This window comes from Eurypyga helias, unplaced genomic scaffold, assembly GCF_000690775.1.
Source record: "Eurypyga helias isolate BGI_N326 unplaced genomic scaffold, ASM69077v1 scaffold39194, whole genome shotgun sequence".
NCBI classification, from domain to species: Eukaryota; Metazoa; Chordata; class Aves; order Eurypygiformes; family Eurypygidae; genus Eurypyga; species Eurypyga helias.
In genome coordinates, this window is record NW_010245092.1 from 1,072 (window position 1) to 19,543 (window position 18,472).

General features: G+C 51.4%; 1 protein-coding gene across 1 annotated transcript in view; it reads right to left on the reverse strand.

Annotated features, from left to right (window-relative positions):
• The window catches only part of ASIC2 (acid-sensing (proton-gated) ion channel 2), a gene marked incomplete at its 5' end in the record, with an annotated part of 49,215 nt that overhangs the window by 1,067 nt on the left and 29,676 nt on the right, over positions 1-18,472 (reverse strand). The window contains 5 exons of the mRNA XM_010149956.1: positions 3,071-3,150; positions 4,934-5,025; positions 5,743-5,896; positions 6,547-6,603; positions 7,039-7,189. Of these exons, the coding sequence (XP_010148258.1) occupies positions 3,071-3,150; positions 4,934-5,025; positions 5,743-5,896; positions 6,547-6,603; positions 7,039-7,189 (534 nt within the window). The remainder of the gene's footprint in view (positions 1-3,070; positions 3,151-4,933; positions 5,026-5,742; positions 5,897-6,546; positions 6,604-7,038; positions 7,190-18,472) is intronic.

Below are 18,472 nucleotides of genomic sequence, written 5' to 3' on the forward strand. Positions count from 1 at the left end.
TGATCCCCCCCTCCTCCTCCAGCCACTCCTCACAGGGATTGCGCTCCAGACCCTTCCCCAGCTCCATTCCCTTCTCCAGACACGCTCCAACCCCTCAGTGTCTTCCTTGCAGTGAGGGGCCCAAAACTGACACAAGGATTCGAGGTGCATGGAACAGCCTCCCCTCTCTGGAGCTGGGCCCACAGCCCCAGGGGATGTGCTGGGTTTGGAGGAGGACATGGACACCCCCCCAAAGGACATGGAGAAGCAACTACCTTTCCAAGCAAACCACCCCGTGTGCCAAATCCAAATTTTTCACATGAAGAAAACCTCACCCAAAACTCAATTTCTACAACGTATTTGGAGGTTTATTGAAAAACGTCAGCTCAGTGAGCACCGTTTCCCTTCACAGCCACATTATTTCCCTGGCAGCTGCTGCTGCTGCAGAATGTACTTTCAAGGGAAATCCCAAAAAGTAGAAAAGTGAGGGTTTTTCTGAAGAACTTCCACCGGGGGAAAAGGGGAAAAAAAGAAGAAAGCTAAAACCTTGAAAATTGGGTCAGTTCCTAAGGAAGCGAGATGGATGCTGGCTGGCAGGCAGAGATGCGTGGTGGGGATTCAGGGCCCCAGTAAGCCCGGGAGCACAACTCAGCCCGGAGGCAGGACCAAGTGGAGGATTGCACTGATGCAAAAAAAAGCACCTCTAGGGTCAGTATTTCACCTGTTTTCGGCTGACCCACCAGAACAGCTGTATCTGTTTGCTGGCAATCTCAAAGAGTTCACAAATGCTTCGGGTGAAAATGCAATGGGTTTAGGTGTGCTGAACAGCACCTTGATGAAACCCTGAGCAGATTAGATCAACCATGTAGATTACGCATCGTTTAAGATGTTTTATTCCTTTTCTACCAGCCTAGTGTGGGTTAAATGTCTGTCACGGGTGCATCCTGCTGGTGCACGGGGCGCCTCTCCAGGGAGACAGGATGCTCTCTTAAGCCATGTTTGCCCAAAAAAAAGGAAAAAAACAAAACCACCAGCAAGAGGAAACTATTTGCCAACTTTGACAAGCAGATATCAAACAAAGGAGTAAAACAGAGAAGAAAAATCCAAACTTTGTGAGGTTTCTTATTACCTTATGAGAAGATGAACCCCAAGAAAGCCAGGAATAGGCATTTCTAATGAAATATTGTGTGCGTTCAGCCTGAGATATAAACTGAGAGGCAGGTTTTGTTTGCACTCCGAAGCCATTATGAGCTTTATGCTTGTAATTTTCAATATATTTTATTGCAGAATAATGCCACCAAGTGCTAACAGCTGCCCAGAAGGGACTGTGATAGGGAGTGACTGTCTTAAAACAAAAAGTCAGCATCCGAACTTTAATAACATTAAGAATTCATTCAAGATGTCCCAGCAAGCTCAGAGCAGACACCGTGGGTGCCTGACACTCCTGTGCACCCACCTGGCTTGGCACACAATGGCCACGAGCAAACACTGACTGCAATATCCCATGGGATTAAAACTCCCAGGTCCCATAGTGATAAGGGGCTGAGACAGGGCTAGGAGAGCACTGGATTTCGCAGGTCTAAGACACTAAATATTTGGGTGCAGGGGGCCCAAAGCCATCGCATTAAAATCACCAGGCAATGAGTAGATGAGATGAACTAGCAGGAGGCACCTTCCTAGGGACAAGGGCAAATGACCTTGGGCTAGAATGTGGCAAATTTATTGCTTGTATCCTCCTTGAAACTATCCCAAGCCATAAATTAGTCCTTTTCTACTATAAAACAGGACACATGCTTGTGTGTCTGGGTCCCTGTGGTCATCTTAGTGCAAACCAGCTGCTCCTCAGCAGCTCACATCCAGCTACAGCCCCTCTCCCTGCCTCAATTTCCCCTTTTATCAACAAAAATCATGAGCCTGACCCCCAGCATGACATCTTCTGCAATGTGTCAGTGAAGACTGGGAAGGAAAATCAACGTCTGCTGGGAAGAATACTCCAGGACGGGTTATTTTGGACCCATTTTGACTATTTCACCCATTTAGGTGAAAATAATGGGGTGGAAAAAGTCCAAATGGCAGGAGGGTGCTGAAAGCAGCTGGAACCTGCGTCTGCGCTCTCAGGGGCAGTAGTGGTAGTGCTGGAGGGGCAATGACCGAGGGACGATGCCCGCAGGCAGGCTGTGACAGCATGGGACCACCAAGGCCTGTGTTGGCACTGCGGCACAGAAAAGCCCAAATCCTCTGGGAGCTGCTGAGCTGAAATATCAGCACTCACTGGGGGAACTTGTTTAGGCACAAACAGATTAAAAATACACCAAGGGGGTCGTAACTCTGCAGCCTGAGGGCAGGAGGGAGGGCTGCCAGAGAGCAACGTCCCCTCTGGATGGCTTATTGCAGTAATTCCCCTTAAAGAGGGCTTGCACTTCTCTCCAGAGCAGCTGCTCTCAGCGCCGCAGAGCCACGGGACCATGCTTGAGCTCGTCCCGGTGCTTCCTAGAAAGCTCCTTGCTCCAGGGCTCCTGGCAGAACTGCAGAGAGCAGATAACAGGGATTGGGGTTTTTCCACCCCCCGGCAGCGGTACAAGTTCTGGCCTCACTGTTTCTTCTACCTGATGGCTGGACTGGGACTCAGGCATTAATTAAAGGTGTTTTTATGAAGACGGGAACAGCGTGCTGCTGGGAGAAGCCCACCTGGGGATGGCGACAGGAGGGTGCAGCAGCAGGTCCCCAGACAGTGCAAGCTTCAGGGTGGGAAGTGGCACAGCCCCATAAAGGTGGTGCTTCATTGGCCCACAAAGCAAACCCCGTCAGCAGAGGCAGGGTGCTAAGCGAACCTGGCCATGCCATGCCATGGCCCACTCCCCCCAGGAGAGTCCATGCTGATGCAGAGACCTCTGCACCGCGCTACACAGCCATGACCAACTATGTAGCACTATTGTAAAGCATTAATTAGATAGCATCATTAATTAAAATTAATAATACACGTGGGCACATTGCGCTGGAGGGTCCTGGTCCGTGACCACCCCAGCCTGGCATCAAGGCTGTGGCAAACCCACACCCCACCAGAGGAGTAAGTGAAGGGCGAGGGTCTTACCTCGTATATATAATCGAAGAGCTCTAGTATAGTGAGGATGCTAGCACCGATAAATAGCCCCATCTGGCCTCCAATGTCACCTGGGAGAGAGAACAACACACGGATGGTTTTTACCCCTGGAGCAAACACTCTTAGAGGCCCCCATTCAACCGTGGGGCAGCTGCCATCCCCGAAGTGGGCGAACACAAAGGATGACCCCTCCAGAAACACCAACAGCTCTAATGGCAGGAAAAGCATCCCGGGAAGGATGTTGCTGGCCACCAAAGCACTTCTTCTGCTAACGAGGCCATCAGCTGGAAGCCTAATGAGGATATGGTACCGCACGCTGGCATCTGAGGAAGCCATCTGTCAGAGTTAGACAGCAGGCTTCATCCCAGGAATCCCAAAGCCCCAAACTGGGCCGGGGAAGGAGAAAGATGCTGGAGAAGAATTAGGTAACATCCCCTGGAGCTGAGAAAAAACCCAGACCTGCCAAAGAGGGGAAAGGGAGAGAGAAGATGGCTTGATTTTTCTGGGAGCATCTCAAGGCTCTCTCTGCTCGAGTCCTACAATCCTCCTGGACTGGATAAAGGGCTGCAGAGGAGACACCGTGTGCAGAGGAGACTTCCAGGGATTTGCTGGGAAGGTAACTCCTGACGTGAGATGCTGTGCTATGCCAAACTGTGTGTTTCAGGGGAGACAAACCTCATATTTTTTTCTGCAAAACACCCAAGGTTCAACTGCGTTGCTCCCCAGAGTAAAGGCACCCATGGGTGGAGGGGCTACCAGGACCTTTGCTGTGGGTGTCCATGGCAGAGACAGAAGAAAGAGAGGAAAAAAGGTGCTTGGGGCAAAGTGCTGGTTCAAAAGGGGCTGTGGGGGAGTATGAGACTGCCCAAAGCCCGCAGTGCCTTGGGAATGAGGGTCATGAGAGGTCGTGCAAATGAGGCAGCTTATGTCAGAGAGGCTTCGTCACCAGCTTCCTCTTCAGGAACCCACAGCAGGTGCAGAAGGGCTCAGGGCAGGTACATTCTGAGAGCTACCACTGTGAGGTGTTAAGGGGGCACCCTGTAGGACATGGGGGGTGCTCTGCTTCACACAGCATCCACCACCCTGGGGCAGGCTCACAGCATCCGAACCTGCAGGATGGCCCAGCTCCAGCTTTCAAATTTAAGTGCTGATCGCTCCCTGCCTCCCAGGAGGGATTCTGGGGAGTGGGGGTTACATATGGGGGGTGCAAGGCTGAGCGTGGGGTCAGCAGATGCTTGTTTCTCCTGACAGAACACCTCCACCCCCAAACCCAACAGGTCCCAAGCACCCCAATCTGTTGCTGGTACCCACAAAGCCTGACCCAGTTTGAGGCTGAGCTACCCAACAACTCCTCCACCATCTCCATTAAGCTGCAGGGCACCACCCAAAGGCAAAGAGCTCAGGGTCCTGGCTGGCCTGGCTGGAGAGGAGGATGGATTTGGAGCACGTAACAGGTGATGGATAGATGGCTTTAAGAGCTGTCCTCCTCCACATACTGCCCTTCCAGCATTGGGGCCCCCACAGAGAGGGGCAACATCACCTGCTCAGCCCTGGGATTTCCAAATAACAGGGCCCTGGTAGCAAGCAGAGATGGAGCAGCTCACATTAACCTTTCACAGGGGATACACGGACTAGTTGTGGTCCCTGGGACATTCCTGAGACAGCTTGGTGTTGGAAAGGAAGTAACAGATTGGGTTGAGAGCACACTGGGCAGGAAGGTGTCTGGACTTTGCTGGGATTTTCAAGGCAATACACATAAGCTGTCCACCCACTCATAACAGCTGTCCCGTAACACTCAAGGACCCCAGCACAGCCTCACATAGATTCCAAAACGCACCCTCGACCTCTCCTTACCAAGTAAGGCTGCCACTTCATAGGCCTTCTTCTGCTCAATTGTTTCGTAGTTGAGTGCTTCAAAAAATATGTCCAACACAAGAATATTCTCTCTGTAGAAAGAGGACAATTGCATCAGCTACCAGCAGCCTCATGTTCTTTGGGACAAGAAAAAGAATGGGACTTTAGGGCATTATTCCCTTCTCTGTCCTGGCTGTTCTCTTTCTCTTTCTCAGCAGGCCACACATTTGGATCTCCTGGAGACCAAGATCGTAGGGCACTCTGGCAGCCTTAGCAGAAACTGGAAAATGTTTCCTGAAGATCTCCCAGGACCTGAGCTCTGGGTCTCACTTTGATGATAACAGCAAGAGCCCAAAGGTTGCTTAATATGGAATAACTCTCGCTGCCTCCAGAAGGAGGTAACATGCCCAGGGCTGGGAGAAGTCCAAGACAGTGGTTGCCTGAGGTCCAGAGCCCAGACTTGGGTAAAGAGCAGCAAATCTCATACAGGGCCAGCAAGGCTGGGCTTCCCTGTCACACTAAGAAGAGGTTTTTCACTTTTTCTTGGTGGGTATGGGGTATGCTCATGGAGACCAGACCAGGGAAGGACTATACAGTTGTCCCGAAATACATCTACTGAGATGAAAGCAACCTACACCTCATTTCTTCAAGGGTTTCACCCTAAACCTCTCTAGAGGACGTACCTCTGCTCAGTGACGGACACGCTGGCAAGGTCTGGTCTAAGCATGGGCTGTCTTAACCTGCCAACAAGGTTTTACAGACACCTTCCCCCCATAAAGCAGAGGAGAGCTGTTCTCTGCAATACTCACGAGATGTATTTTTCCGACTTGTTGAACTTCTTCTCCAGGTACTTGGCTGAAGTCTTGCTGGGGATCTTGACCATGGAGAGCTCTTTGTTGTACCTGGTGAGGTTACAGGGTGTCCTGCAGATGCAGTAATTGCTGTCCTTTTCAGCAAGCAAACCTGGAGAAGGTCATAGTTAGATCTCGGGGAGTCAGGGATGCACAGCAGGTGTGAGAGCAGAGGCTGTGCCACCCAGACAGGGGCCAAGCAGTCACATCTCAGAAGAGTTGATGGAAACCCAGCCCTGCCCATTTCTCTCCTACGTCACTGCACAGCCATCCCTACCATCTTGGGGAGAGGCCCTATGCTGCAGGCTACGTTCCGTTAGCAGCATCTGCTCGGGGGACACATGGTGATTGTAGCTCATCCCATGCTTGTAACACGCCACCCCTTCCCCTCCTGTGTGTCTGATCTTGCTAAGAGCAATCAGCCCTGGGAGTCTTCTAAATCCAGACCTAGAAAGGGCCCCTCCCTCCCAAACCCAGACCCAAACCAAGACCTAGAGCTGCTCCCCTCCTACGTATCCTGGGGTGCCCATTATCCTGCAGGTTTCTGCACTGATGGAGCCCCACGTCCAATGCAGAACGAGAAGAAACTTCATCCCAGGGTACACCCAGCCCTTCCCAACAAGCTGGGTCTCATCCAAACCCACTGCTGGGTTGCAGCTGCTCTAGATCACCCCAGTCCTGCCAGCCAGGAGGATGCAGGCTGGTGGAAGTCCCTCCAGCCTGGGACACCCGTGGCACCCAGTGACATCTCTTGGTACTCACCGAGCGCAGGCTCTGCGCACTCCTTATACTGCTCCGGGGTACAGAAGGGAGCATCCCCTGCATACAAAGGACACGTCCATCAGTGGGCATCTGCCACCATTGCTGTAAGGGGGCTGGGGACCACCAGGTTCTCCACGGGGACCGCAAAGACCTTTCTTTAGCAAAGTGAACCCAGGCTGGGGACAGGCAGCAGAGGTATCGCAGCGTCTGCTCCACCTCTGCCTGTCCTGGGGGGCTTTTCTTGCAAACTGAGGAGGCAGCTGCTGGAATTACCACCCAGGGCTGCTAACTGGGGTTAAATAAGGGGAAATCAGACCCAGGTCCCTTCCTGCCCCTATTTCAGGGCATTTTGCAACATCTATTAGCATCCTTCTTTCCTTAGGGAAAGGTATTCCCAGCTACTTTAATCCCTGATCCCTCTTCACCTCTGTAACCCGTAGGGACCGAAGCTGGGTGGAGGGAGGGGGTCCCTGTCCCCCTCGGTGCACTGACCTGGCATGTGAACCATTTTGCAGTTGCAGTTTTCCACAATATACCGGGTCTCGCAGTCGATCCTGCAAGCCGTGATACTGTAAACGGGAAAGAAGTCTAAGCCCATATCCGACGAGCGACATTCACCCCACGGCGGAGGCAGGTACGTCAGCTGCAAGAGAGGGAGGAGTGGGGTGTCAGCAGGCACCGGGGACCGGCAGCGAGGAGCGGGGTGCAGCAGCTCCCTCCTCTTGACAGAGAGGAGCCCCCTGAGCACAATTTTAATGATGTTTGGAAGGATGGGACTAAGCGATCCTGTTGCAAGGGAAGGCCACAGCATGACTTGTGCCAAGGGAGGGCCTTCAGCAAGCTCCAGAGCTGCTCTTCTGCATCCCTCCAGCCCAGCATCTCCAGGAGCAGAGCCACAGCGGGATGGTGCACTGGAGATGTGCAGCACCAGAGGTGTCCCCAGACCAGCTCCGTGGTCTTTCTTGCAGCACTGGGGAAGTTCTGCCCATGCAGGGACTGACGAGGAGGCTTGGACCTGCCAATCATCTACAGCTTTGATGAGAGCCAACGTGGAGTCACTGGCATCACTGCATCGACAGCTCCTGTCCCCAGCTTACCTCCAAACTTCACTGCTACGTGCCACTCACGGGGACAACGCAGACAGCGTTGATGACACCGAGGAGCAGCAAGGGGTGGCAGTGAGATCCTGGCCATGACTGGTTGCCCTATGTGAGCAAAGCTGCCATATTTGCGCCATTCCTTCCTTCAGGCACTTTTGTCATTGATCAAAAATGCAGCAGATCACAACCCTCAGAGAGGGCCAGGGACTTGGGAAGCACATGGAAAGGTCCAAGAACAGTTCAGCAACTAGAGATTGCTGCAGAAGGTGAAAAATGCCAAGGAAAGGGTGTACCAGTGCTATAAGGAGCTCTCAAACTTTTGTGCTCCCCATGGAGGGATGGAGCGCTGGTACCGTGGGAGATGGTGCTGGGCTGCAGAGCAGTACCTGCTGCAGCCTTGGAGAAGGCTGACAAGTCAATCGTCCTTTTCCGAACACCCATGCTCAGGGAGAGCCCTGTGGAGTTAGATACACGTTATCCCCTCTCCTGGCACCCCACAATGAGGAACCCGTCTTCTCCCCTGTTTGCACACCACCTCGCGTGAGGCTCATCAGCTGCTTTGCTCAGTGCTACTGCAACACAAACCCTCCTGCTGTCACCGCTTTATTTAACACAAATGCAAAAAGAAGATAAGCAAGACTCCACAATCCACCACAGAAACCTTAATTCAGAACATGCTGGAGGAAAAACAGTCACTCTCTAGCCCTCACGGCCAAATCTACCTTGTTCCTCTTCTGTCTGAAGCTTGGCAGCCTTTCCCATTTCTCTTTATCTTTGCTAAATGCTCTGCACTACTCTTTGCTAGAGAGCAGAAAATAGCATTCCCCGAAGCCCTCCTTCTTCATGTTTTGAAGCAGCATCCAATTTGCTCTGCTTTGCTCCAAACACAGAACGTTTTGTGCTGGCACGAATAAAAACATTCCTTTAAAAACTGTAATAACATTAATCACATCCTAAAATAAATAAGTAAACATATGCTGATGGACTAAGAGCCTAGGATCTAGTGGCAAGGCTCTACGGTGCTTGTTTTGGGTTTCTTCTGGAGGTGTGTGGGCAAGGGAGGAAAAAAGAGATGACCCTCAAAGCAGAGGCACGCTGCAAATGCTGTTGGATGAATAATGACCCCATGAATCCTTCAGGCATGGACATGGGTAACTGTGACAAAACTACCATGGCGTGAAGCATTTGGAGCCCACGGCCTGCTCCAGGCCATTCCCAGGAGATCTGCAAGAGCAGAGCTCCAGCTCTCCAACGCATCCTGTGAGAAGGTGATCACCTTGTGCACCAGCCTGCAGTGCTGGGCACTGGTAAATCTCCCCACGGCTTTGGCTTAGGAACCACTCAGTAGTTAAAAACCCATTATGGGCTTAAATTGCAGCCAGGAGAGACGGATGAGATGGTGGGATGAAAGTGTCTCGTGGTGAAGACAGTGGGTGTGGGAACAGTGCCTGCAGAGGCAAGAAACCTGGAAGCTAAAGGAGAGTTTGGGGAAGATGCCAGGATTCAGAGGGTGATCCTGCCCTCTGGGGCTGCACAAACCCTCAGCTCAGCCAAGCCAAAGCAATTCCTTCTCCATGAACAATTTTGCCATGAACAGTTCCTATCCAGGAATCCAGAAGCACTCTGCATTTTTTCCGGCACTTTGCTTGCTGCACCTGTGGGCACTATATGGGTTCTCACTTATTTCTGTCTCTAACAGGCTGATACAGGCTTTGTGGGACTATGGACATGGCAGCACTGTGGCATATCCATCTTCTAGATGAGCCACATGTCCTCCCCACGATGACATCAAGGTCTTCCCTTGCATGACCCCAAGCACAGACCCAAGAAAAGCTCAGACCCTGCCTGCACAAGGGTGAAGGGGGTCTCCATGTGACGGTGAACCCCTCCTTGGCTCTGCTCCCCCCACCAGCTGGGGAAGGAGGGAATCACCAACTCCCTTGCCCTGCCCCTACGAGCATCATCCCCGGTCTCACGAGCTGACGGGACACAAACTCTGCAGAGACAGTCAGCTGCGTGGTCTGATCAGCGCCTCTGCGTCCTGCTGCGCACATGCCAAAAACCAGGATGTTATCCACGCCAGAGCAGGCATCACCCATGGGTGCCTGGGCTGCTTGCGGTGCGACGTGAGCTCTGGCGTTCCCAAAAATCTGCCTCAATCCTTGCTGCTGCTCAAGCTACTTTGAAAAGCAAGAGCAGCAAGAGCTGTTCAGCCACTCGGAGCTCACGCACCCATCCCCCTACTCAGCGGGTCCAATCTGAAGAGCAGACAGTATTCACATCGGGCGAGAAGATGCAGCAGGCGACGGAGTGATCCCATCTGCAGGGACCAGCTGAGGCACCAAGGGGAAAAAAGCAGTTCCCAGCACCTCGGCATCCTCCAAGAAACAGGGCTGGCTCAGAACGGGATGGTTCTGAAAGTCAGCTAAGCAGCACCTTGTAGTGAAAATATCAAGAGCGTCTTTGTGACAATAGCAAAGTGCTGTTTGAAGGGGATCTTTTCTCATTTGCTTTACACTTGCAATATAATAGAGTACCAGATGCCATCATTTAGTCATCCACGGTGGAGAAAGGGGCCCATATGTTGCACGTTGTACGATAAAGGAGAATAAATAATCGCAGTTTCAGATGGAATCAGCTCTCTTCCAAGCACAGCTACACACAAATCTTTTAATCCCTCTAAATTGTATTCTGAATGTAGGTGACGGGATCAGGAAACGATGGAGTCGCCATCAGATATTTAGCTTAGGCACTCTTCGCTCAGCCAGCGTTGGATCTGAGCCACGGTGCTCGTGAACTGGCACCGTGTCTGCAGGAGGTGCACAGGCTGAATGATTAATTAAACCCTAATCAATGCAGCTTCACTAACAGAGTTACGGCCTGGGTTGTAGCCAGGACCACAAGCACTGTCTACCCCAATACTGCGAGGCTTCTCCCCAAAGTGTGGGCCATCCCCTGGGGATTTGCTGCCTGGCCACACACACAACCCTGTGCACACACTCACGCACACCACTCCCTTTTTTTTTTGCTTCCTAGAAATGCAGGAATAGGTGCAACGCATCTTCCCTGCCATGTGCCATGACTTTTGCTCTCCCCACCGCGCTCTGAATCGCTGATATTTAAGAGCAGGAAAAGCCTCTTGGTGCATTCAGCACCGGTGGAGGATTTTTTGCTCTGCAGTATAAAAGCTTTCCCTGTTTTGGAGAAAAGCACGTTGTGTCTGGGACCAACAGGAGACTCCAGGGAGGCTCCAATTTTTACTCTTTAAAGGAAATTTTCCCAGTGAAACTCCTGGCCATGGAGCAGAGCCCGGTGGGGTGCGACCTCGGTGCTGCCTCGTTCGATATCAATCCCCATCTCCTGTGTCTCTCTAACACAGGGCAGGATTTCTCGCTGCTGGCCATGTCTCTGCGCAGAGCCCCGAGATGCGGCGGCTGTAACCAAAGCATCTCCCCCACCCAGGGGACCAGCACCGAGAATCCATGAGTTTCATCTTCCATCGCTGGCTCGGTGGGAAGCAGCGTTGCAGCAAGGATTCATTTGAACTTTGACAGGCAAATTTTCCTTACAGAAAAGATTTTAGAGACAAACCTCCCCGGGCTGGCAGGTTGGACCCTCCCTCCCTTTAGCAAGTCCTTCTCTCGCCAAGGGGCTCATCAAGGGCTGTTACCTGGAGCCTCCATGGTAATTACAGCTTGAAAAGCTCGTTGCTTCCCTCGCACTCTGTAATTTGTAATCAGAAGCAAACTCTCAGCTGATCAGCAGCCAGATATGGATGTGGGACACCTCCAGAGGGAGAAGGCATATCATTAGGGACTGGGCTCTGCAGAAAATAGGGGAGCCACGTTTCCCAGATCCTGCCTCAACATCCAAAGGTAATGTGGTCCCAGGAAAGCTCCCTTCACCTTTTGCAGGTGGTTTGGTGAGCAGGCACCAATGTACTGAGTCTCAGATGCAGTTAACTCTTGTCCTGACATTACATTAGCTCGTCTTTGGTGGTAGTCTTCCCGGAGAGGGTGGGGAGCACTGGGACAGGTTGCCCAGAGAAGCTGTGGATGCCCCATCCCTGGAAGTGTCCAAGACCAGGCTGGAGGAGGCTTGGAGCAACCTGGTCTAGTGGAAGGTGTCCCTGCCCATGGCAGGGGGGTTGGAACTGGATGGTCTTTAAGGTCCCTTCCAACCCAAACCATTCTATAATTCTATGATTACTTCCCATTACCTCTGAAGGCAGCTGCTCTGCTGCCGTGTCTGGGGCCATGGCAGCATTGCTCGCAGGTACAAGGCGACTGCCAGGGCTGCTTGGACGTGTCCTCTGAAATGCTCGCTGCTATTCTTCTATTAAGCTGCGCCAGGGGAGGTTTAGATTGGATGTAAGGAAGAAGTTCTTCACCGAAAGGGTTATCACACACTGGAACAGGCTGCCCAGGGAGGTGGTGGAGTCACCATCCCTGGATGTGTTTAAGAGACGAGTGGATGAGGTGCTGAAAGATATGGTTTAGTGGTGGACAGATACGGTTGGACTGGATGATCTCTAAGGTCTTTTCCAACCTAGTGATTCTATGATTCTATGATTCTTCAGAGGAGACCATCCAGACTCCGGGGCCAGGTGTGGTTTTACCCATCAAACAGTGCCCTTGCAGTGAAAGACCCAAACCAAGGTGCCAAACCCTTCTCAGGGTTTCCTGCCCTGAAGTGCAATGGAGCAGGATCCCAAGGTTCCTCCCTCCAGCCCCTGTGGCTTCTCGACCCACAGACCAGCCTCATCCCTACTTCTGTGCCCTCTCCCACCTTGGCACTGCAGTCCTGATGCCCTGCAAGCCCTGGGGTTAATGCAATGCTGAAGCCATCCATAGGAGCATCCCTCTTTAACCCCTTCCTCACCAAAACGTGTGCTTCCTCAGGGCTGCAACCTCAAGCAAAGCATTCACATCCAAAGTGCTCAGCCCTGAGAACTGCCCGAACAACACACTTTGGACATTTGAATTTCCTGCCTACGATGCTAACGAAGCTGCTGCATCCCTTGGAAGAGCACAGCGGGGAGCCAAGCCTGCCTCGCCAGCCAGCAAACCGGAGCACGCGTGACGGAGCAATCCCGCAGACTACGGCCATGTAAACAGCATTAACGGGAGAGACGCTAATTGGATTTGATTCCTCTCCCCTGCAGCGTGCAGCCATGCAGACATCTCCTCCTCTTGAGAGAATCGCTTTCCCCTCTCCCAGATGATGCTAATTTGGGGTTGGCGGAGGCTGCCCAAGGATGCTGAGCTGCTCCCCTCCAACCCACCCTGCTACCACCAAAGACAAGCTACATTTCTTCAAAGCTGGAGGGCAAAAACCATAAAAGCAAAGGGAAAGGCAGGGGTAAAGGCAAGCAGGGACAGTTTCTGCTCTCAGTTCCTGCAGGAGAGAATTGCTGAGCTCTAATTTTGCTCGGCTGCCATGGCAGCTCTCCAAGGGCTGCCCGCACATACCCCTCCCCGGCACTGCACGGTCTCACGCTTATAGAAATTCAGCTTCAGCCTCTAATTGAGGTTGACAAACTCGTGTCCTCGCGCTTTCACAATCGTTAATACTTAATTAATTAATGAAATGCTTTTTAAATTCTCTTGATCCTGTCTATTAGGGATTACGACAATCAGTTACGAACTGGCAGGCATCAAAAAAAAAAGGAACAAATTGATTTGTCGCCTCAAAAGCTGGATGGATCTTGTTTGCCCAAAATGCAAGGAAAGGACGGGCTGCTCTTGGCAAACTGGGGGGGGAGCAGGTTGCAGCGGGGGAGGCCATTCAGCCCAGCCTCCTCCCTGCCACAGCCCTTTCTCCTGGCCATGCTGCTACCCTTCGCGCTGCTCTTGGCACTGAGCCTCCCAAAAACTGCCAACATCTGTCTGCAGCCAGAGAGATCTCTTTTTTAAATTTATTTTAAGTGGTATCTCTGTTTTTCCCGCATGTTTAATTTTATGCAATAGGGAAGAGGTGGAAATGCAGTGGAGATGTTTCCAGTACGAAGCTGGGGCAGTTACAGCCCAGTCTGCAGCTGGGCTCTGCGGTGAATCTACCTTTTGGGATGCACGTGCATGGACTTGGCTCTGGACTACAGCTCAGCCCCTCTCCTGCCTCCTCCACGTGTGGGTCCCCACCTGATGCCACCGAACCGCAGGCAGCCATCAGCAAGGAGGAATGCAAACCTCTCCCTGAACAGTGCAAAATCTAGATGGGGTGTGTTTGTATTTGCTCCAAATGAAATAATAACCAGAAACCTCTGTTCTTTAATGAGACATCAAATAACATCAACTTAATAGAATTTCAATCCCAGGCAACTTTAGCACTTGTAAAATGCTTAAAAAGCTCGGCATACACACAGCTCGTTGGCACCATCTCCCAGTTAATGATGCTGGAAGTTGTCTATTTGCCATCTACCTTTGCTGTGCCGGGTACGATACGGCTGTTCCTGCTCATTTGCTCCCTTCACGCACGCACCGAAGAAGTTGTCTTTAAGGACAAGAGTTTAACCCTTCCAGCACCTGGAAGGTCACCCTGAGCAGAGCTTGGGGACGTTACACAGCCCACCAGTCCCCAGGTGCTGGTGCTGAGTGGGCACCAAAAGAAAAACATGGTTTTGGACTCCAGGCTCCTCCAGGTCCCCATTTCCTTGGAAATAATTTTGCAAATCAAATAGCAATACTGAAATCTCCTGTGGCTCCCCAAAAAGTCAAGAGCAGCCTCTTCTGAGCCTCATCCTGGGTTTGCTCCCAGGACCCGTGGAAAGCTTCTCCTGGCATTTGCTGCACTGACCATCTACAGCTTGTTTGTCCGGTGGGAGTTGGGCCCTCTGATGCTCTCCTGCCCTCAGCAAGCAGCTTCCTCTCTTTTTCCAAAAATCGTTACTCCTGTGATATGGTGCAGGGTTAGCAGGAGCACCCAGACCATTCCTCCATCTACATCCCTGGTGTTTTCTCTTACTGACCTTCCTAAGTGAGCCCTTTCCAGTCTCCCCTTTCCTGGCCCTGACTCATTTCAATCACTTGCCTCCAAACCCATTTTCTTTTTTACAAACAGGCTGATTCACTCCTAACACTGTTTTCCAAACAAAAGCACTCAGCTCCCTACAAAAACAGCCGTGCAATCATTTTCTTACATGTTCTGCTTTCAACTGCTCCTGTGCAATGAAGTTTTCTATGCGGCTGGCCACTGCTGCCTGCCAGTTTGCTTCTTGTTGTTGATTAATTCAGAGTCTGACGATGTACTGGAGGAAATCAACTGGGAGAATATAGGGGGTAGAGGGAAACAGCATGAAATCAGAGAGGGAATGTGTTTCCAGAAAGAGTTATAAGACTGTAGGTAGAAGATGCTCTGAGTAAGGGTTAGCAAATGTGGCATTTTTTATTTAATTGTTCTATTTAATTGCTCCCAGTTTTCAAATGCCACCGCCTATACCCTATTTGGAAATACGGGCTTCAGAGTGATGGCTGCCAGACCCCGAGTCCCGTTTTCCTGCCTCTGTAATTACACTTCTTGGTACTGCGGTTGTTGGTAGCTGGTGCTCTCCGTCCCATGCAAGCATTACGAGGGGATGAGTCTCCAAGGCACACTAGAGCCCTATTAAACAATACTGCTCCATCTTCAAACCTGTTGCTTAATTGAAGCCTCTTAAATTTTTATTACCAAGTTGGCAGAAATTGCCATTTTTAGTGCGCTTTTCATCTTCTCTAACGCGCTGTGCTGATGGCGTAGCGGGGAGCAGCTGAGCTGGGGGAGTAACACCATCTGACCCCATCCGTTATGGGAGAGGGTCGGGTGATGCTGCCAAGATACAGCTGTAAAATATCAAGAGGATTAAAAGGAGCAAAATTCCAGGAGGAATTTGTCTTTCTCCAGGGGATAAGCCCTTTTAAATATAATTTCCAGGGTGTCTGCCCATGCCTTGGTGCCACAGTCCAGTGCAGGGGCACGGGGGGATACTGCAGCCTCCCCAGGGCCATGCACAACACAAGGTCTGGAGAGGCTTGTTATAGCACCAGGTTCACCCAAAACAGCCAGGAAAAGGGAAAAATTGAAGTGATCCCTCCAAAGGCGGGAGCAGCAGGAGCTGAAGGCATTGCCCTACTCAGGGTGGTCCTGCACTCCCTCGGGACCCGTCTGGAGGGTGACAGCACGGCGTGCCCCAAGCCAGCTCCTGTGTGGCTCAGGGCTTTGCCCATTCATGAGAAAACAAACCTTATTCATTAGACTCAGCAATTGCCATGGAAACCGCTCCCCTGAGCGGCCGAGCATCTCTTGCTGCAAGGCCCAACAGGGACCACGTCCGGCTCTCCCCGTGTAAAACGGTGTGAAACCCCCAGAAAACAGCAGCTACGGTCTCACACGTCCACGTAAACCACTCCAGCTCCATTCACGTTGCATTCAGACACGGCCACCACCGAGGTGGATGGAAAGTCACCTGGAGAGGATGTTTGCCACCGACCTCCATCAAGACACTCTTGTTTCAATTGCAACCATCCACCGTGCGTTGCCTTCTGCTGTGCTACCTCCTGAGCTGCTTTGGGGAGCTGTCCCAGCTCCCCTTAAACTTCAAGGGAACCCTCCGGTCTGTGCTTTCAAACAGAAAGCATATCCCTTTGGCCACAAGTCCACAGCAAAGAAACACTTTGGTCTGTATAACCCAACAACCACATTTTATGGGGAAACCTCCTGCTGGCATTGCCTTTGCAGGACTGCTTTTGCTGACTCAGCACGCACAACCGATACGCGGGCAAAGTCCCTCTTGCGATGCTCTAGTGCAAACCAGCACGACGTCGTTACTGCACTAACATCTGCAAACTGGTAAATGTATCTGAAAAATGTCCCTCTGCAGGAATCCGACAGCTCAGCCACAAGGAGCTGAAAAGCTGATTTTGTTCTTTTTTCAGACTGACAGCTAAATTTAAAGGGAGATTTAATGAGATAACGCACCATCATGGAGCCAGAGTTTGCTTTTGACAAGGGGCTTTTGGAAAATTCTCAGTATAAAGATCCAGGATTTATTGTTCCAGCACCAAGAGCCAAGTCCCTGCTTGCGCTAAGGGGCTGCACACCTGCAAAGGCGGGAGATCAGTGAGTAAAGCCCAGTAAACACTCATTTCCAGACTGGGATGGGGGGATGAAGGGACAGATTTGAGCATGGCCATAGACGGTAGTAATAGAAACAGAAATAAAGCCAGGAGCCCCTAACCCAGCCATGAATAAATCCCCTTTACCCCAAAGCCCATCTCAAAGACAACACCCAGCTCTCACTGTTGTGCCAAGGCAAGTCAGCCCAATTCCACACCTGATTTTTTACCAATGGAAAAATTGCTTAGAACTAACACTGAGGCTGCTCTGAGTTGGGAAATGTGAAATTATCTTATTTTTATCTTTAATTCTATTCCTCTCCAACTAGGGGATTGTTTAATTTATGTTTCATGGTGTAAAACACATGGTTTAGGACCCCAGTAACTGGCTGGACTCAGCTCCGCATGATGTTTGTGGGCTTTTCCATCTTTTGCTCTGACTTACTGAAGGAGCAGCAGGTGCCTGCCCCAGATGTAGAGATTTAGTAGAACAAAAAAAGACTAAATCAGGGGTCTGAATAAAAGATGTGTGTTCAGGGCTTGAGACAGTGGGTGATGCCTGGCCGATCCCCATGGGGTAATTAGAGGAGGCCGTAGCATGTGTTTGCTGTAATGGTTGTAATTAGGTTTAAAAATGACTTTACGGAAGAGAGGGATTGGGGTGGGCAGCATCATGTGGTGAGCTGAATGCTCCTCCAGGCAGGCAGCTTGAAGAGCCCTCTGGGTCTCTGGGGAAAAGGCTCTGCAGCCCACGGTATAATTTTAAACCAGTTCCAGAACCCCTGGCCCCAAGCAGAAATGTGCCCTTCCCTCTCCCAGCACCAAAACCTGCAGAAAAGGGGACACGCTCCAGCTAAGTGTCCTCCAAAATCTGTTTTTCTCATCATTTTCTACATCTTCCCTGCCTGGAAGGAGGGTTTCGGGGAGGGATGAGCTTTTTCCCCTCTCTCTCAGCTGCCTGTGTTCCTGATACGAAATCTAGTTTTCTAATAGAAATAATGAAATAGTTAACGCTGGCAACGGAATGGGGAAGATTTACAGCAGGTGTCTTAAGTCTCCAGCATTTACACTATTTCTATCTTAAAACCAAGTCCTTGAGATCCTCGCTACAGGCTCCAGCTCCCAGCCGTGCTCCCAAATCTTGCTGAAGCCGGGATGTTTAAGGAAGACAAATCTTTCCAATTACCGCTCACGCTGCCAGGCGAGTTCGGTTTGAGGAGGTGTTGCCAAACTCCTTCAGCATCAGGCGGCTGCACCCCACAACACGACAGCCTGCACAGCGCTGCCGGCCACGGGGCACGCAAAGCGCCACGTAAACGGCTGGCGATGCCTTTCTTGCTCGCCAGTCTCGGCATCTCCATGGTCAGCTCTTCTCTGGAGCTAATGTGGTCTCACTACGGGGGTGAGGATTCTGCCGGAGGTATTTGTCACAGCTGACAATTTGTTACACAAAACCCCTGCTCTTTTTGCTGTGAAAAGAGGAGAGGGTTTCACTTGAAGGCATGTGCATGCTGGGGATGGAAATGCAGGACCCCAGCATGGGACCCTCTGCTCTGACACAGAATCATAGAATGGGTTGGGTTGGAAAGGACCTCCAAAGATCACAGAATCGTTTAGTTTGGAAACCCAGCACTGCCAAGGCCACCAAAAACCATGTCCCTAAGCACCACATCCACACCGCCCTGAAATCCCTCACGGGACGGTGACTCACCCCCCTCCCTGGGACACCCGTTCCAC